We start from the raw sequence: 21,534 nt of genomic DNA on the forward strand, positions 1-21,534 counted from the left end.
CACTATTAAATTTTATTTTTGTTTCCAACTTTATTTAACAAAATAAATTAAACATTATTAATTACATGCCATTATCTAATTCAAAATCCATTATAGGATGTCTTAATGATATTGAAATAGACTCCTCGATGCTTGATGTCATTATGAAATCTTTACTCTACTACTGACTTTTTACCTACGCGTGAAAATCATCACATGTTAAATATATACTTAGTGAGGCAATTAAAACAATAAACAGAGTAATACAATTCATCCATGAAATTCAATGTCAAATTTAAAATGCCATAAAATCATGTTATTTGCATATTCAATATTTTACCATGATCAAAATAATATAACATTCTTATTAATAAATTTACCATTTATCCCATAAGCTCGTAAACTTATTTTACCAACATACTTACAATTTATTCCATAAGCTCGTAAGCCTATTTTACCAACATACTTACCATTTATTTGATAAGCTCGTAAGCCTATTTTACCAATATACTTACCATTATTCCTTAAGCTCGTAAGCCTATTTTACCAACATACTTACCATTTATTCCATAAGCTCGTAAGCCTATTTTACCAACATACTTACCATTATTCCATAAGCTCGTAAGCCTATTTTACCAACATACTTACCATTTATTCCATAAGCTCGTAAGCTTATTTTACCAATATACTTACCATTATTCCATAAGCTCATAAGCTTATTTTACCAATATACTTACCATTATTCCATAAGCTCGTAAGCTTATTTTACCAATATACTTACCATTATTCCATAAGCTCGTAAGCTTATTTTACCAATATACTTACCATTATTCCATAAGCTCGTAAGCTTATTTTACCAATATACTTCCATTAACCTCATTTATCAATCACTATTGGAATCCATACATTCCATAGGAAATTCATACAATTCATGAAATTTCCTTTTAATATTAGCACTCTCAGTGCTCTATCTGAAAAATCATACGCTTAGTATGCTTCCCCTTTCATTTTGGCACACGAAGTGCCCTATTCAAAAATTCATACCATTAGTATAATTTTGTTACCATTTTAGCACATGAAATGACCTATGTGAAAATCCATATCATTAGTATGATTTCCTTATCTTTGTAGCACCCATAGTGCTTTATCTGGAAATCCATACACTCAGTATGATTCCCTTACCATTTTAGCACATAAAATGCCCTATCTGGAAATCCATATTTTCAATATGATTTCCTTATCATTTAGCATACTCAGTGCTCCATATGAAAATCTATACACTCAGTATGATTTCCTTACCATTTTTCCCTATATGGAAATCCATATGTTCAACATGATTTCCTTATCATTTAGCACACTCAGTGCTCCATATGGAAATCTATACACTCAGTATGATTTACTTACCATTTTAGCACATAAAATGCCCTATTTGGAAATCCATATTTCCAATATGATTTCTTTATCATTTAGCACACTCAGTGCTCCATATGAAAATCTATACACTCATTCTGATTTCCTTACCATTTTAGCACATAAAATGCCCTATATGGAAATCCATATTTTCAATATGATTTCCTTGTCATTTAGCACACTTAGTGCTCCATATGGAAATCTATACACTTAGTATGATTTCCTTACCATTTTAGAACATAAAATGCCCTATCTGGAAATCCATATTTTCAATATGATTTCCTTATCATTTAGCACACTCAGTGCTCCATATGGAAATCTATACACTCAGTATGATTTCCTTATCATTTTAGCAAACAAAGTGTCATTCGGTAATCACTATACATACATCAATAAATTATGTTATTTTAATTATTACCACATGTATGTACATAATTAAATGCACTCACCTTGACACTTTATAATTTCCAAAATATGTGCCTCATTATTGTCCACAATAAACCTTTTTATACTTGACTTGCTTCTATCACAAATCAATAATGATCTGTATAAATAATAAATTCATAATGATATATATGTTATTATTATACTAACATAAAAACTCATTATCTATCAAAATACTTAACTCTTAATATTTCCTTTTAACATTGGAACCAAATTTTCCAATTTATACAAAATGGTCTTTCACCATTTTATCACTTAGCTTCTTAATACCAATAATTCCAGCATTGAAATATATTTCCATTCAAATACTTTCACAAAAGCATAATTTCATTTAAGTATCCCAATTATGCAAATGTTGTACTTAAATCACTAATCTTTTCAAACTTCCAAAATAGTCATATTTCACATTTAACACTCATTTAAATTCCAAAATAGCATTTTCCCGCATAGTACATCAATTATAGAACATTTACACAACAATCCATCAATTTTCCAGAATTTACGAATTGATCCCAAATTTTCCAAAAATTATGAAATGGTCCTCAAATTTTCTAAGGCTTGTAAAATACTTCTTTCATCCTTTCCAACCCTTATATAATTTTTCCATAATTTTTCTCACTTAAACACTCCATAGCCAAAATTTAAAGAACAAGTTCTAGAAAGATTAAACATGTTTAAACATGTTCTAATCATCATACATGCTTGAATATGAATCTACTACCTCAAAAACATCAAAATCCATCATCAATTTCATGATCCTTTTTATGAACACAAACTATAGAATTTGGGATCTTTGCACACCAACAAGATTATCATGCAATATTGGTACAAGATGATAGTGTTTTTCACATATAACAATTTTGTATTTACAACATACTCAAAATCCTAAGTAAATTGCTTGAAAATTGAGTTGAAGCTTTCTCTCACCTTTGGAGAAAACTCACGCAGCTTTGGATGAAGAAGATGAACAAGTGAAATGAAATGTTGGGTGCATTTCATCTTTGTTTAAAATAAATTCCACTATAATGAATATAATATTCATTTAATTGATATAATACCAAAACACCCTTAATGAATCTTCTTATTCACTTTAAAACCATGACAACTCATCCTTGTCATCTTTCAAAGTCAAAGATGAATTAATTTGACTTTGATTTTTGAAATTCCCCATGAAATTTTAAAACTTTCATTTTAGTCACTAAATTCCACTGTTTTGGTTAAATCTGAAAAATTGCACATTTCCAAACCAAATTTCTCTGATCTAAAATATAAAATAATATTTCCAACCATTTTATAACATCCTTCAAATTTTTGTGAAATTCCAATTCGATCTGAATTTCCAATTCCTTATCGGCATTAACCTTTTCTAATTTTTCTTTACTAAAATTCCAAATACAAAAATATGATTTCTATAAAACCCCACTCTCAATAATAATCTATGTATTTATGGAATAGAATCCTTTTTAGGAAATCTATTACTTAATTCCATAAACTTTTTCCCAATTTTCTACTTTGACCATCAAAATTTAAATTTTGGTCGTTATTTAAATTTTTGGGGTATTACATAGTCACTGTGCTTTTTATTTATATACTTGGGTTAAATTTATGGTCTGATTTGTGAATTTTAATTTATAGCATTATAGTCCATACTATTGTTGTGTGTTTGAAAGTGTCTTATTTATGACATAGGTCATTGTAGTTTTTCCATGAATTAATTTTGATAACCATTTTTTCTTGAAATTACATGAAATAGCATGGTTTAATATTTTGATGGCTGCTTGTAATTTTAATTTATTCTGATTTAGTCCTACATGCTTAATACATAGTTTCATGCTTTTAATTTTATTTGGTTTATATTTTAGTCACTACTCTAATTAATATTGCATGCTATGGATTATTTACATGTTTGGCCCTCCTTTTTTCAGCGCCTTTTGCGTTTAGCCACTAGTCTAGGGGTAAGTCACACTATAATCCTCTTAACCTTTATTTTCATGCGATTTTGTTCCTCTTGTTTTATTATTTAACTTTTTGCCCTTTTGTATTATGAACTTCATTTTCAGCAATTTAATTTTTAGTCTTTAATTTAATACACCTAAAATTTTCAATTCTTATTATTGGGACTTTTAATTTTTCGATCACTTAATTTTAGACTCTATCTTTGTTTACTTATTAACTAGTCAAAGTTACTATTTTACTTATTTATTCTTACGTTCAAATTATATTATTAGTTTCCACCTTTATTTTAGTTTTTTCCTCATTTATATACAATCACCAAATAAGCTTACTTTCCATCCATTTTAGAATCATATTGGCATTTACATTCATTTCCTTTAATATTAGCCCATTAAAAATTATTCTCCATATTTACGCGTACATTTACTTCATTGTAATATGTAACATTAATTGCATAGTATATATATGTTTAGATTAATTGCATAGGATTAAAGATTATTCTTTTTATTATATATTAAGTTTTATGGGTAAGTTATATGTTTATGTATATATACTTGAGGCATTAATTCTTAAATAGATTTGTTTATAAACACTGTTTTTTTCTTTTTAATTATTTATTTATTTATTAGTTTTACCTATTATTAAATATTACTTTCGTTTCTATATTTCCAAAACTATGTACACTTTTTCCATTTATTTTATGTCTTTCCATTTAATTAATTTTATCATATATATTTATTAAATATAATTATACATGGTATGTGAAGTTTTCTTTACATACATATCTATAAATATAGTAATTATTATTATTATTATATATATATATATATATATATTATCAAGGATTATTTCCTTATATTACGTGTATTCATATATGGCTTAATATATAACATATGTTGTAGGGAGATTGCTTTATTTTTTTATTTCTTTATTTTTATTTTTATGTTTAGATGTGGTATAAAGTAATTATCCTTTTCTTGAATATGTGTTATGTTTATCTTGTAGGTATTATTTTTGTTTTGATAATTATTTCTTTCGTTTAGTTATGCATGTTTGTTTAATCGTTGACACATTTATGTATACATGTGTATGTAAACGAATAATTTATGAACCACATGATATCATTTCACATAATATGTATGATATACTCGTAAGCATCATTCGACTTGATTCAAATAATTTGACTAAGGGTAATACCTTTTCATTTTAAAGTAGTCGTGGAGTGACTGCCTTAACGTATAAGAAAGTCATTTATGATAATCTTAAGATGAAAGTATACCCCGTTAAGTGGAACTATAAAAAATGACCACACCTAAAATTTAGAAACGATAGAAAAAGAAATTTTCGCCTATTAAATTTCTTTGAGAAAAGATCGTTAGAACTTATAAAATGTCCGATCTCGACATCTTTAAATAATCGAATATCATTCTTCTTTCTAAATGGATTGATATTTTTTTATTTAATTTGTTTTATTTTATTATCATTCATGCATTTAAATTAATAATGAATTTTAGAATGAAATAGTAATATTTCTTTATTTCGATCGGAGTGAGAATTTATTGCTTTAAGGCATGAGAGGTATTTTCTTCTCGATAGGAAATAATTAAATATCGTCGTTTTTAGTTCTAAAATTCAAAAAAAAAATATTTTAGAGGATCTTAAATTAAATTAAATTCGAACTTGTAAGATTCATTGCAAAGACAACTAATTAATCGACTAGGTATCGATTAGGACGTTGTGAGGTGCTAATACTTCCCCATACGTATTGACTGTCGAACTCAATTTTTGGTACGCATACCTTAAAATGTTGTTTTAATAATTTTTAAATTAAATTTTATTAAAATGACAAAACATTTTGGATGTTCAATCGCACCCTAATCAAAGGTTGGTAGCGACTCCTCGAATCATGTTTTATTTTGATTTTTAAAAGTATATCCCAAATTAATCGAGATGATATTTTTTTAAAATCACTTAAAATTTAAATTTGTTTTTTTAAAAACCCTTTAACCTTTGGTTTCCAATAACAAAGCACTACCATTATTCTAATCTAAGGCCGCAAGGGGCTCGTAACAGTTAAATGCGTCGGGTACAAGTTTTGGCTGGTCTGATATCCATTTTTTTTATGACCCTTTTCGCAACATCTAGTCATAGATGAATTGAGGGTCGATCGAAGCAGTCGTATTCTAAAAAATTTAAATTTTATATATTTTTTATTTATAACCTATTTTTATCTCTCAAATTTTATAATTTTATAATCATTAAAATTTTATAATTGCATCCTCTTAACATAAACTCTTACTTATATGCCTATCGCAGTTTGACACAGTAGCCGGCAACTCTGAACAAAATTTCATATAGATTAATCAACCCACTTGTCATCCGGTTCCTTGGATTTGAACAACCATCAGCCGGTTTAATACTTCTTTAATGGCTCTATAGGCTTTGTTTTGTGCCAACCTATGAAGGAATAAAAGAATATTAGGCAACGTTTGCAAAAAGCTACCCATAAATCTACCCCCTTTTTTTTCTTCCTATCCTTTGTAGGGTATTAACAATTCTGTCTAAACTTTTGTCAATTTCTAGTTTTACTCCCTCTATTATGCTCAAATCTGAGATCTAGTCTATACTGTTTAATATGGTATAATTGATCCCTCTACTTTTATAATATCATTAGTTTTTCCAAAAGGATAATATTATTCATTATTGTTGCTAAAATGTGAAACACTTCTAGTATAAAAAAAAAAGAGAAAAAAGATGCCAGTATAATGAGTTGGCAAGGGTATTTTTAAGAGAAAAAAATCCATGTCGACATTTAAATAGGGATAATCGATGCTTTTACTCATTTGGACCAACTGATGACATTATAAAAGATGGTTAAATGGAACCACAGGGAACAAATCCTTAATTTAAGCATAGTAGAGGGAACAAAACAACAATTTGACCCTAAACTTTTAAATGCGCGTCTGCGTATTTAAATTGAAGTTATGCCTTTTGATTTTAAGCGTTTGTAAAAGCTCAAAGCACTAGGGAATGGTATAAATATGAGAAGCCTCCAAATTTTTGTACACCGGGGCAGTTGGCAAGCTAACCAGCAAGCAATACCAGTGTACACCGAAGGGACTTGCCAGACTTTGACAATAGGAATGGCCATTAAAACTCGAGCATACTCTGTCGATGGCAAGCGAGAAATGACGATCAATGAGTTCAAAAGATGGTTAAAGAATTTGATGATGATAAGGATGGCCGGATTAGCAGAGACGAGCTTGCAGATGCAATACGAGTCTCTAGTGGCGGATGGTTTGCTAGAAGGAAGAGCAAACAAATAATCCAATCCGTGGATGTGAATGGCAATGGCTTTATCGACGACAATGAGATCAGAAACCTCGCAGAATTCGCAGAGAAACACTTGAACGTGAGAATTTTGTATCCTTAAAATCTTCATTTGAGTCGTATCCCTTTATTCCTTTCTTCTTTATTGATACATTCTTCTAATCAAACACTGTTAATAATTCGAATTCCTTTCATTAAGTAGATCTAGTATTACAAGCAATCTCCTATGAACAAAAATTAAAGCTGCCCTTTTCTCCCATGAATGTATACATGTTTCAACTGTTTTTAGAATCACAAGAATTCACTATACAAAACTACAAAACCAACTACAGTGAAGCCAATATAAAACCTGAGATTCCATGCAAATTTCATATAAATTACTTTGAACAACCCAGAGTTGGCCAGCCCTGCACTTTCAAGAGCATGGAGGAGGTTACTTCAAGCAGCCATGATTACGTATGCAAGTGTAATCTTGTTATAAACATTTAATGGTGGTAGCTGGTGAGATCTCAGGAAGTGCAGGCAACATTGACATCAAAATATACCTGGATAGCTCCAGAACCATTTATCTCGGTAACTGAATGCTAACGCAACATATTCTAGTAGAAAACCTCACATGTCAATGACAGGAGGTGGCAATTTCCAGAAATTCCATGAATTAAAATCTTCCTGTAATCAATAGAAATAAAAGAATTTAAGCAACAAAAGTTGCGACGAAACGGTGAAAATGAATAGACCTAGCAAATTTAGACGTAATTTATTGTCAGAAGGTGAGACCTCGATCAATAAGCGCCACCCAAGCAAAGGATGGAAAATCTAGAAGAAAGAAGGGACAATGAGGATCTTTCCATAAAACAGGTATGAATTCAGCCCCACTCATACTAGGTTTGAAGTCAATTTTTGGCTCCGGAAAACCAGTCATTGTGTCTTATATATAAATGGAAAAGGAAAGGTCACAAAACCTGCTCGGATGAAGTCGTTGGTGGAAACATGCCATGAACAAGAGCATGAAGGGAACTATAAGATTTTGTGTCAACACGACGGTTCACAGCAACCTCACCCTACAAACATGAAATCATTAGAAGAGAATGTTCGGTGCAGTGACATTCGAAGTACTTGATCGCCTTTCTTTAAGTATGAAAGCCTTTAATTACCTTCGGGTTTATAATGAAGATTTTCCCTCTCGAGATTCCAACCTTAACATAGCTGATTTCATCAGTGTCTCTATTCCCAAAACCAGCATAGAATGGATTGCAATCAGATGGAAACAACGCCTTAATCTCCTATTAATCAAAAGATATATATGGTAAGAAAATAAAAATGTTCCAATTTTTAGACACACTGTTCCTTATCATCTATCTGTGTATATTGGAAAGCTTTTAAATCTCTAACCATAACGAATAGTATCTACAAAGCCATAAAGAATTTCAACGATAAGACTCGAGATGCAGAATATTAAAGACAGATTCAAATTACAAGGAATGATGTGTTTCGAGCAAAAGACTAATTCAAGAGTTCTAATAATATAAATTTATTTATAACTCCACTTAAAATCATATTCTGTTAAAAAGTGTAATTTACATCACTAAAAATGCTTTAGATTCTTCTTAGACTTGCACGTAACCCATTCAACTGATTTGAAAAACGAGAAGGTGCAAAGACTAATTAATTTATTTAACAGCATAAATACCATATCAGAAGTTAAGGATGTCAGATCAGAGAACTAACCTCTAAACACGCGATCTTAAACTCGTGAGGAGCTCTTCTAATAACTGAGAAACAAATAAAGATGCTTCAGTCAAAATAATGTGGTTTGAGATTTTTTTCGGGAGGGGGAAAGAAGCAGGGATGAAGCCAGATGGGGCAAGGTAGTGGCCTTGGCCCCCTCTAAAAGGGTAAATCTTGATTTCAATCCTTTTAAAAATGATAAAGTTACCAGTTATAACAGTTAATTATATTTTAACCCTTTAAAATTTTATTATTTACTTCTGCCCTCCTAAAAGTTTCCTGGCTTTGTCTCTGGAAGGAAGAAACAGATAAGAATAGATGCTCAACTCTGATAAGCTTCAAGAGTTAAAAGTATATGCTCCAAATCAGAATGATAACATATTAATAATGAATCTGAAGCCCACTTCAACTTGGATTTCAAAGGGGTCATGCCAAGGAAGCTTTCAGTTTCCTACATAATATGTAACAGATGCAAAATAAAATAGAACAATATTTCGTTTAAAACTTATTACAGCTCGGAGTGTCATAACAACTAAACTTTGATTTTATTTTATTTTTTGTAATAGTAGGTCTCATGTATCTATTTCCGAAGGTACAGATACAGCTTCTAAAGCTAGTTATTGCATAAATGTCATAAATCCATCTAGAGGTTGACACAGAATTACGATAATCCACCATATCGTCCTGGGATGCAATAGAAATTGAATTGATGAAAAAGAATGAGGTCATTTGCCTTATTATGCACAGGGTTGGCAATTTAGATACTCATATGCCACTTTTTTATATATAAAAAAATTTACTACGATATAGAACATAACTAATGTCCACATTAAAATCTACGTAACAAATCCAAAAGGATTAATAAGACAAGTAAATTAAAATGGTATAGTTGAATAAGAAAACTAAGCACAAATAACAGTCACCCATCTTGCTACAAGAAAAGCAACCCTAAAAAACTATTATATAAGTCTCTTCAATGCAAAAAAAAAAAAATTACCTTCTCGATATAGGGATGGAAAAAGCCCATCAGGGGAAATTACAATTGGCCCATCTGGTAAAGCCTTACCATCCTACAGATACGAAGACATATTTGTCAAGGAGCTTCTCCTTTTTATGAGCAATGGTGGTAAGGCAAACAAAGAATAAGGACAACCGAATGAAGAAATTTTGAATTTTTTTACTCATTTTACAGTATGACTTTGGTATAACAAAAGCAGCAAACTAGCATAGATTACCTGCTTAAGATTGACCAAAAATTGTCTAGTGATATATGCCTGGGATATTGCACGTGCACTAAGGAAAAGCAATTGATAGCCATTTTCCTGCAGTATAGAAGAGGAATTTTAATCCATTGACTATATTAACAGTGTTTCTCAAAATCATGCGTTAGAATCCATCTAAAATATAGAATTGTTTTTCTTTCTACAATTTGAAATAAGACAAGTTGCACGTATGCAAGGACCTTCACTAAGACTATCCATGGTTCACCAACCCAAGGTTTTCTTTTTATTTACAAGGAATAAAGTATCATGAACTAAGAAATTATAATGGAAGATGAAAACAGCAGACCTTAATAGCTGAAAACAAATGTGCAACACCTGTTTGTGACCAATCTATCCCGACCAAAGGCATGAACTGGCCAAGAACATCTGATCTGTAACAACAACATAAAATTAGGGAAGCTGGAAATGAACAGGAAAATCCCTAGCTGCTGCAATTAAGAACTTAAGAGAAAAGCATATTATAGAAGAAACCACTGTGAAAGAAATTAAAGGTTATGTAAGACATCCATGAATTTGTTCCCAAGATTAAAATTTGAAGACCAAACAAAATATAACTCAAGTTAACCAAAAGTTAATGTTAAAGATGCATATAAGAATAAATAAAAAGCCAGTAAATAAACAGTGGCAAAGCTTTACCACCTTCGATGAGCAACACCTCAAAAGGCCACAGCTCATTATAAGAATAAATAAAAAGCCAATAAATCAGCAGTGGGCAATATGAAGCATATACTGAATTATCTTTAATTGCAGAAAAAGAACTCAATAACATAGATGTGAAAACTTTAGCCAGTACTCAATCTAAAACACGAAGTAGCATAATAGGGTCTTCTGCATGAGGAAATCTTAGAAGCATCCTTACTTTGTAATTGTCCCATCGACGTCTGATATTACTACACGAGTGTTCCATTTCCACAAATAGATTCTCGCATCAACCTGATTAATACATGCTTTTGAGTGAGCACATCCAGACAATAAGTGATAAATAAGAAATGATCTCAACAACAAAACACTAAATAAGATTTCAAAAAGAATAAGCAACTTCCAGTCAGGATTCAACAAAAAGGACCTGTTGCTTCCCTAGCATAGGGGTCGAAAATGTGAAGGTTATATGATTCATCCCGTCCTTTATGTTTAATGAAGCCAGCTGTTCAGAGGTAGGAGTGATTGCCCTGATCATCTTCTTCATCTGATTGGGTTTAAGCATATGTTTATCATCATTGCTGGCAACAGTAACATCTGCAGCATTCTCAGCATCCAAACCTATGGTCTCAGCTGTAGCCGGTTGTACAGTGTTCCTAGATCTTGATCTTTTCAAAGAAAAAGGCCAAAGCCTCCAGCTACCACTACGGGACACGTCTTTTGATGGATCTCCTTCAATGGATTTCTCCACTCTGTCAACAGGTATCATGCCTTTGGGTTCAAATATTTCTTCACTTCCAAATGTAACCATCCCTAAAATAATGGGGGCTGCTTCATCCCATGGAAAGTAACGGCCACCGACTCGAACAACAAGCCTATCATTCTTCACAACAGCAGGACCTAAAGAGCTAAACTTTTTGCTATCCAGTTTTTCAGCTTCAAATACTTGACAAGCAGCTTCAGCCCCCATCCCTTCAAATAGTAAGTGTTTGCAAAGAGATATCTCTGCAGAAAGCACAATGCATGTCACTTTCAACAACTTATAGCCTAGAGAGCAGTTGCACCGAAACAACAGACCATTTCCTTAATGCTTAATTAAAAATCAAAACAAACGGTACGCATGACATGTACTTTAGCATGATTATATGTTTTATTCATCACGTAAAAAGAATTAATTTCCTGAGTAATTTGCTACTGTCCTTTTGGGACCAAGATATATATTTTAATTTAAAGCATTCCCTAAAAGGTCAAAAAGCAGTGTAAAGAGTAAACTCAAGAAAGTTAAACACACAGTAACCGAGTTCTCTTATTCATCAAAGAAAGAGAAAACAAAAATATAAAGGTGTTCTCTTACCAACAGCAGGATTATTAGGAGTATTTTTCGGCTTCCCTGAAGTTTCGCTCCCCTCACTACTAGACCTTTCATGTTCTAATGGTTGTTCCTCGTCTGCATCTGACCTTATATGGCTCGAATCATCTTTCCTGATCGATGTCCACTTCATGGTTTCAGAATTTGAGTCCAGAGAATGGCTGACAGGAAGATGGCTGTTAGCATCAAAGATGACATCAGGAGACCACATATTAGGGAGGGACTCCACCTGCAACCCATCATTCTCACCAGCTAATCTATGATTTCTAGAAATACTAATAGGATTGCTCCTTGATTTTCCTACTGAGTATTCCAGATCATTGGATGAATTCTCCTGAACAAAATTATCTGGATTTAAATATGACTCATTATTAACATTACATAAATCACTTCCTTCATTTTCTGTACAAGTTGAAGGATGAAGATCTTTATTTACAGAATCTGGCTCAAAAAGTCCCAATCCATCAAGATCACTGAAAAGGAATTGTTCATCCTCGGAACTCTCTGATGGTGGAGTACTTCTCTTTGGGTCACGATCATGATAGCAATCATCAACAGAGTCCAAAGAATATTGGACAACGTCCTTGGTATTTTTATCATCTTCAGCTTGATCAGCCGAATCACTGATGGTGGAAGTGGTATGAAAGTTGTGTAACTTCATTTCTTCCAAACCAATTACAGGGTCAACACTAACCATTTGAGAGCAGGATTCTGAGACTTTTAATATCCCTTCAGAATCCAACTCCATGTCCTCCTTTTGCTTAAGAACTGTAACCTGATTTAAAGCATCTATTCCATCAGTTCAGAAAGATTTTTTATTAATTATAAACGGCATATTTTTCAAAGAAAAAAATAGGTCCATAACATTTCAAGTGCAGTTGAAATCAATTTTGGTGCCTTCAAAAGAGCAATATCATTAAATAAGGTGCAACATGTTCTTAATCCTATTTTGTTTAAAATATATTGTGCAACTACATGGAACATTTTGGAAGAGAGTTCACCTCTGGCACTAGCTCAATTGTTGTAACCAGCGTTTCGGCATGAATATGTATTTTCCCATTTCCTACATCAGAAATGCTCATTGTTTGAATTGTTTGTTCACCTGAACCATCCAATGTTATTCCTGAGCATTCTGATGTTTTGGGGAAAACAAAAGATTGAAGACTCTCTGGAACAACTTCCTTATTGGAATTACCCGAGACCGGTAAAACAACATTCCTTTCGTGGCAGACCAGTTCTTCATCAAACTGCTCGTCCGTTGATGCTTCAATGTTATGTTGACTTGGCATATCAGGACCACTCATCCCTGAGACAGCACCCATCTCATTCTCATTGTGATCCCAATTTCCAACACTAAGATTATCAATACTTCCTGAAATATTGGTTATTACTTTGCATTTATCTTCTGCGAAACCTTCACCTAATGATGGGGTTTCAACAATTTGCAGCTTAGACACTCGTATGCTAGCTTCCTCAACAGAATACTCTAGGTTCTCAAGGCCAGAATGAGAACTGACCTTTTGCTCATTACAGCATTCAGTTTCCTCTAGTAATGTCTGGCAACTGATGCTATTTTCCTCCTTATTGTGTACAGAAGAGTTAAATCGATTTTCTTCATTGTTATTTTGCCCTTCCTCATCATATGCAGAAGAGGGAAACCAGTTTTCTTCACAGTTAATCCCTGTATGCTCTTCAGAACCTTTATTATCCAGTGAATCATTCATAGAAGATAATCTGAACGCATTAATATTTGATCTATTAGAGGTAAGATTGGTAGACCACTTCACCTCCAACAGGTCAGCAGCAATATCAGCACGCTCCAACGAATCTAACCTCATTACACCAGCATCATCAACACCCTCCTTGTAACCATTCTCCTTTGTCGTCGACCTCCGTCCAAAAAATCCAAATATCCGTGACCTCCGGGAATTAGTCCTAGCCAAAATCTTCCCATTGCTCACATCAACTTCACCCACAGAGTTAGACTTATCAGCAACATAGTTGAAACTTTTGGACTTCATTGGCATCCTATCAGCAGACATAGGCTCATCTGTTTCGTATCCAGAGGGAAAAGGGACACCATCAGATTCCCCTTCTTCACCATCTACCTCCCTCAAAAAGTAAGCTTCCCCTTTATGATCAAGAAACATGTGGAAATTTGCTTCGACGCCATTAACAGAAATGCTAACCACCTTTTCCCTTGTCTTTAAAACCCCTTGAAATTTACCAAACCGAACATACCAAGGCGAGGATTTGAAGCTCCCATCTGGTTGTTCCACTACAATTATATCTACTGCACCTCCAAAAGGATGAAAGGGACCAGACACCGTATAAACACCTCGGGAAATATAGCTACCTAGCCGCCCCACCGCGTACATTCTCCTCCCTTTGAATTTCTAACACTATCCAGATCTCAAACACTTGAAAATTCAACCATAATTCAGAATCTCAATGGACTGCCTTTTGACAAGTAGGATCAACGGGAAATCTAACTCAAAAAAGTCTAAAGCTTTGAATTCTGCAACTACCCAGATTGTAAAACATCAAAATCAATACATAATTTAAAGACCCCAATCAATAAAAAAGAGAAAAGAAATGCTTCCTTTTCAGATGAAGTAACAATAACGCACCAGATAGACAGAGACAAAACCTCTGTATTAAATAACAAGGCAATACACCGAAAAAACGTATCAATTTGGGAACAGTTCAATGCCCAGTAAGTCGAAATGAAAAAAGAAGAAAAACATGAATCAAGAAAAAAACAGCTGAGAAACTCGGGTTTTCTCTTCTTTCTCTTCTGTTGGTAGTGTGTTTCTCAGGTGTAAATTCAACGTAAGGAGTTGATGGAGCCAATCAAAATAAATAAATAAATAAATAAGAAAGAGGACAGTTGATGGCATTAAAGCATATTCGTTTTTTTTTTACTATTGGAACGAACCCAGAAAGAAAGCACAGCATCATTAAGACCCCTACTTACAAAAGAAAAAGAAGAGAAAAATCAAAGACTGAAAAGAAAAATGGAACGGACCTGGGAAAATTGAAAGGTAGAGTGAGGGTTGAGCAAAAGAGAGAATGAAAGAACAAGAGAGATTTTGTACCTCGGATATGTCGAGAGTCGAGAGAGAAAAGAGAAGATGATATGTCAGGAATAGATTCAAGGATACAGCCAACTGCCCATTTTCAATTCTAATTCATAATTTAAGTTTTGCTTCTATTTTATCATTTTTTTGCAATACAATCAAAACAAGAGTCAGCTCCTTTCTCTTTTTCGTTTCTTCTTTTTAATTAAAGTTTAGCCATTCTTCAAACATCTTTTTCCTAAGAGTTAATTTCATCATAGCTCCTTCTATTATGGCCGTCATTCTAAATTGTTTTAAGTATTCTAATTTCATCTCTAAATTATGACTATCATTCTAAATTAATCCTCAAACTTTTAAATATTTCAGTTTCATCCTCAAACTATGATCTTCATTCTAAATTAGTTCTCAAACTTTTTGAACATTTCAATTTTATCCCAAATTATGCGTATATGGTAACCACATCCCTTATTAATAAAAGTGTTAGTCCAAGTTATATTAGTATATGATTGAAAAATAAAATAAAAGTTATGTTAAACTATGGTTGAAACTAATTACATATTTGGATGAAATTTGATGATTCAAAAGTTTGGGGACCAATTTAGAAGGAGAGTCATAGTTTGGGAATGAAATTAGAATTTTTAAAAGTTTAATGACCAATTTGGAATGAGGATCATAGTTTGGGGACATATGATGCAATTAACTCTTTTCCTAATAAAATTTTTCACTTTTTGTTAACCTTATAATTATATTTGTTAAATCAAATTAGCGGTTGAAAATGGATTTATTAAGTTCATATACATTATTATATCTTTCTATTAATATTAATGTTAATTATTTTATTTTTACATAAAAATAAAATATATATATATGAAAATATTTAAACTTTTATATGAAAATTAAAAAAATATATCTAAATTATTTAAAAATTATAAATGTATAAAAATTATAAAATTTAAAAATAATTAAAATAATTTACGTTGACTCAATAGGTCTGTTAATTTTTTCTCAATTAGTTTAATTTCATTAAAAATAAAAAAAAAAAAATAAAGACACAATGACTTTTTCTTAAACATTTGAGGACCAAAATTAACATTAGACCAACATTTTTATTATGATTGCAGAACGTATTACGAAGACAGGCTGTATAGTCTGATGGGTTCACAATTGACATTGACATAAATAAATAATTAAACTATTATTCACATTCTTTTATTATGTTCATATTTTAGTATAATATTTTAATTTGATATAAGTTAGTATTTCATTTTCATAATTTTATAAGCTGATTCGAATAATTAATATTGTTAACTAATCTAAAAAAAATTCGGACTCACTTCTTTCTTTAAAAGAAAACATCCTTAAATACAAAATCAAATTAATATAAGCATGGTGACTGTTTTTAAGAAAAACAATTATTTTGGTTAATATAATTAATAGATTAATTAATAACGTTAAAAATATAGAGCAAATTTAAACGTTAATTTCATTTAATTTTTCGAAAAAGTATGGTTAATAAAATTAAATAAATTATAGAGAATGGTAAAGAGGGAAAAACAAAATCGCCGACAAGCATTTGTAGAGATGATAGAATTAGGAACAAAAATCTTTTGAATGATTGGCAGAGAATAGACACATTAAACAGCATGTAAGAGTGATTCAAATTGCTGGCTGTAGCTGGCAAACCATTAATTTCAGGATTTAGTTTTAGTTTTCACTAATTAATTATATCAATACCTTATTCCACCAATATTTAACCACTCTCCATTTATAAACCAACATTATTTAAAAATATGAGTTATGAATATATAGAAAATATGAATAGTAAAGGACTTGAAATGTCATTTTGAATAATAAAGTGTTGTGATTTGAATTGATGTTATGAAATGGATATAGCATCAAACAAGTATCGAAAGAATTTTTATGATTTTTGTTATAAGGTTTCATTTATGTTAGTATGATACTAAATTATGATTCGAATGAATGTGTTAGGTAAATGATGCTTATGTAGATTGTGACCGAGATCAAGATATAAACAAGTTTAAAGCAAAGGAAAATGTACAAGAATAAAGGGTGTCGAAAGTGATGTTTACTAGTAAGTGAGTGCATTTTTATTATTCTTATATATGATATGAGGAAGACTTACGATAACTCAATCTCAAATGAATTGAAAAGAAAATAATTTAATTCGTATTTTGATCTATTTTCATATTGTTTTACAAAATGGTATTAAGATGATTTTGGGTATGAATTACCTAATATATTTTTATACTATATTTTATTAAATAGTTTATGGATGATTCGGGTATGAACTGTCCAATGCACCTTTATATAATATTTTGATATGTTAGTATCTAGGGATACTTCTGATAAATGGATGAGATATAATTTTGGATATAAAGCCCATTGTATGTGCATTGAGAGTTATTGCACAATTGGCATGCCATTAGTTGGAGTGATTCTGTATCTAGTACGTTTGTGTACATTTATCTGGCAATATATATGCGTTCTGGGTCTCACAATGTTTTGACATTGTGAGCTACCACATCTGATATCTGATTTAATATAGTGATGTTGTGTTATGCAACACATATATTTCTGTTTGGCACCAAGATTGTAATTTATTTCTTACAGTTGTGACTGCATATTGCACACAATCGTCTGACTCACATACATTGCATTCTCATTTGTTATATATTGGGTTGTCAGTTAAATAAATGTGAAATGTACAGGTTTATTTGATTTGTTAAAAGTAAAGCTTTCATCAAATATTTTGATTGGCATAAAGTGCCTTATATCTGAACTATTGACTTCAAATTGTTCATTCTGCTCTATGGATTTTAAACTGTTGAATTTTAAATTTCTCTTTAAAAAAATGTTTGAAAATATGTTTTTACATTATCATATATTATTATATGATATTTTATGTACTTCAATTTTTGGGATATTTTATATATCAATATGTTTTATTTTACATTTGATAATGCCTCACTAAGTGTATACTTAACATGAGATGGTTTTCACGCATAGGTAAAAGAGCAAGTAGAGTAACCAGCTGAGCTTGACATCAATCATCCAAGAATAATTACAGCTATTAGTAATGATATCTTATTGTATTTTGATTTTCTAGCTAGCATGTATATGAATAAGAAATTTCTGTAAATCAATAATATGTCATAATTTTTTAAGTTAAATTAAAAATGCTCTAATATGATTATAAGGTTTTAAACGAGTCATAGAAACTTATATACATGGATTTTAGTGAGCAAAATATATAATTAAAGTAATCAATTTTAGTGTATGTTATGGTAAAGTTATATTTTTATAAATATAAGAAGGAATTATAAATTAAGCATTTTTTAGACAGTTTTACTCTTTATATAAAATAGTATTGAACTGCTAAGTTGCTGCTTGAAACCGAATTCATTTTGAACGTTAAAATATTATATTACAATTTTATGCGATAAGAATTTTTCATGATTAATGATAAATTTAACAATTTTAAAAGAAACAAAATTTTACCAATTTCAAATAAGAAATGTTTTACAAATGTTATGTAACATCTCTAACTCATATTCATGCACGGATATAGGAAAGGGGTGTTACATATGTAACTTACATGAACATGCAACATATATTATGAAATGAATATGTGTATGCATCATACAATATATACTCAAAAAATGTGTCTCTTTTGGTTTTTTAAATTACATCATTCAAAGAATCCTACTAGAAAATCAACAAACAACAACACTTATATTTTCTTTTTTACCCTTATATGTGTCACCCTTTTACACATATAAAATTAATTTTTTTCAAATCTATTAATCACCTTTTAAGGATATTTTTGTCATTTCTCTTAATCAAATATATTTCCTAATTGTATATGCATAGTCAATATGAGACACAATTAATAGGATGGAGGAAGTATTATGCAAATATATAAAATAAATGGAATGCAACAATGATAGAATGTGTAATGCAAATATCATGCTTATAAAAGTTGGACTAACATGTTGATCTATTAAGTGTGTGACATATATGAGATTATAACATAAGTTAAATAAAAATCCACTAAAATCAATCATTGGAATCCTCAATGGTGTGAACAAAGCACTAAGAATGTGGTCGTCAATATCACATCAAATTTCCTCCTTGGAAAATTTTTGGTTGAAGAGAGTAGCACAAATGAGTTCCACTTCCTCACTTTGGGTGTATGAGGTTTGAAAGACTATGTTAACATTGAGGGTGTTAAAATATCATAACGATTATCTTCAAATAAATAAACACAAATGAAAAAGAAAACAAAAAAAAAAAAAAAGAACACCAAGATTTACGTGAAAACCCCAGAAAATCCATTGGCAGAGGAGAAGAATTTCACTAATGTGAAGGAAGAAAATACAAGAGTAGAGAGAAAAACCTAATATCTAACCTTACCTTTTGTATCTATTTATGGGGATAGATACTTGATTACAAAATAAACTAAATAAAAAAGGTTACATTATAAAAAGAAACTTCTTTAATAAAGTTCTCTACTTTTAATCAAACAAGGTTTATTACTTTCCCAATTAAATTGTACCACTTTGAATTTGAGTCAAATTTTAACAAATCTTCACCTTGACACGAATTCTAAAAGAGCGAAAAAAATTGAGACAAAAAAACCCAAATTCGATGAGGCAAAAAAACAATTATTCACTTCAACGAACAAGTTCTTCACCTCTTCCACAACACCCCTCTAAGAGGTAATATTCAATAATGAAAACCAACCAAGTCCAAGCAATACTCAAACTTAGTTTTAGGGAGCAATTGGTCATCATGTTAGCAAGATTGTCGTGAGCGCTAACTTTGATCACAATAATGTCACCTTGAGAAATTATATCGCACATAAAGTGACAATGAATATCAATATGTTTTTTTTTTCACTCATGAAACATTTGATCTTTCATTAAGAATATAATATTCTGACTATCACAAAACAATGTATTGGTCTGAAGGTCTTCATTAAGTTCACCAAAGAATCCCTTCACTAGATCGTTTGCTTACAAGATTCACTGATCTCCGTGTACTCTACTTCTATAGTTGATAAGGTTATTGTATTATGAAGAGTTGCTTTCCGAATATTGGCACATCCTCCAACCGTGAAGCCATACCTCGTACGTGATCTCCTCTTATCAAGATCTCCCGCAAAATCAGAATCAATATACCCATGACTCCATCTTTAGTTCACCTGAACTACACGAAAACTTCAGTAGTACCATAAAAATACTTGAAAATCAATTGGAAAGCTTTCCAATGTTCTTCACCAGGATTCTCCATGTATCTACTCACTAAATTGATAGCGTACGCTAAATATGGACATGTACAAACATAGCATACATTAGTTGTGTAAACTTTAATTTACACACGTTTATTTATTTTAGGGAATTAGAAATTTATTTTAGTGTTTAGATTTTAGAACATAACGGTTTAGATTTTAAATTTTATGATCAGAATTTTAGATTTTAAGATTTAAAACTAAAATAGATAGATTATATAAAATAAATATTAGATAGATTGTATATCGAATAATAACCCTATAGATATACAATATTTCAACAATTTAATCCACAAATTCATCAATTTGTTATACTTATCATACATATATTTTTAAGGGTAAACTACTAAGATAGTCAATAAACTATAGGATTGATTCTATTTTGACCATCGAAGCTATTTTTTTCTTTAATTAAATTATTCAATTATTAAAATGCTATCAATCAAGACATTAGCCATTAACAATTAATAAAATTATTGATGTGATAGTTAAAAATTATGTATAGTCTAACGTTCGTAATGTTATCATTTAGGTGCCTACGTCGTAATGGTCGATAAAAAATCCGTTAAAAATAAGTCAACCAAACAGTATTTGACATGTGGCTTTTTTATTTTCTTTATTTTTTTAAAAATAAAATTCATAAATTTTCAAAAAAATCCAAACTATTCCTATTTTTCATAAAATGACTAAAGACTTTCAATTTCGACGCTAACCACCACCACAGTCGGCGATCATCGACTCACCCGTCGATCACCAGTTCACCGACCAGCCATCCACCAATTGAGATGGATGAGTGTTAGAGTTTAGGGATTTTGGGGATTTGAAGCCACGATTGACAGTGGTCGATGGGTAGGCTGCCGGTGGAGGCGGTAGCAACGGTAGACGATCAACAAGTAGGATGGATGCTTGGAAGATTAAGGATTTCGAGATTTTAGAAAAAATTAGAATTTTTTGAAAAATAGTAATAATTTTAAATTAAATTTATAAAAAATTATAAATACGTGATGT

At 30.9% G+C, this 21,534-nt stretch overlaps 1 protein-coding gene across 2 annotated transcripts; it reads right to left on the reverse strand.

Moving 5' to 3' along the window:
- Window positions 1-7,341: 7,341 nt before the first annotated feature.
- On the reverse strand, window positions 7,342-14,663 carry LOC120183176 (phosphatidate phosphatase PAH2-like). 2 transcript variants are annotated; one of them, XM_039187927.1, is made up of 11 exons: window positions 13,137-14,663; window positions 12,121-12,910; window positions 11,194-11,771; window positions 10,987-11,060; window positions 10,414-10,498; window positions 10,080-10,166; window positions 9,842-9,914; window positions 8,845-8,888; window positions 8,271-8,399; window positions 8,079-8,177; window positions 7,342-7,785 (listed from the first exon to the last, which is right to left on the reverse strand). In XM_039187927.1, the coding sequence occupies exons 1-11, from the start codon at window positions 14,511-14,513 to the stop codon at window positions 7,729-7,731; spliced, it is 3,393 nt and encodes a 1,130-aa protein (XP_039043858.1). In that variant the 5' UTR covers window positions 14,514-14,663; the 3' UTR covers window positions 7,342-7,728. The 2 variants fall into 2 exon arrangements, with proteins under 2 accessions (XP_039043858.1, XP_039043855.1); XM_039187924.1 differs by lacking the exon at window positions 7,342-7,785 and adding an exon at window positions 7,792-7,932.
- Window positions 14,664-21,534: the final 6,871 nt, after the last annotated feature.

Source organism: Hibiscus syriacus, unplaced genomic scaffold (genome assembly GCF_006381635.1).
Source record: "Hibiscus syriacus cultivar Baekdansim isolate YM2019G1 unplaced genomic scaffold, ASM638163v2 tig00003725_pilon, whole genome shotgun sequence".
Taxonomy (NCBI): domain Eukaryota; kingdom Viridiplantae; phylum Streptophyta; class Magnoliopsida; order Malvales; family Malvaceae; genus Hibiscus; species Hibiscus syriacus.

Excerpts from the sequence above, each read along its gene's own strand:
- LOC120183176 (XM_039187924.1), bottom strand. The coding sequence starts at position 14,513 with ATGTACGCGGTGGGGCGGCTAGGTAGCTATATTTCCCGAGGTGTTTAT. Across the intron at positions 11,061-11,193 it reads CTATGCTAGGGAAGCAACAG|GTTGATGCGAGAATCTATTT; the intron begins GTCCTTTTTGTT and ends TGTATTAATCAG. Across the intron at positions 8,400-8,844 it reads TTAAGATCGCGTGTTTAGAG|GAGATTAAGGCGTTGTTTCC; the intron begins GTTAGTTCTCTG and ends TTTGATTAATAG.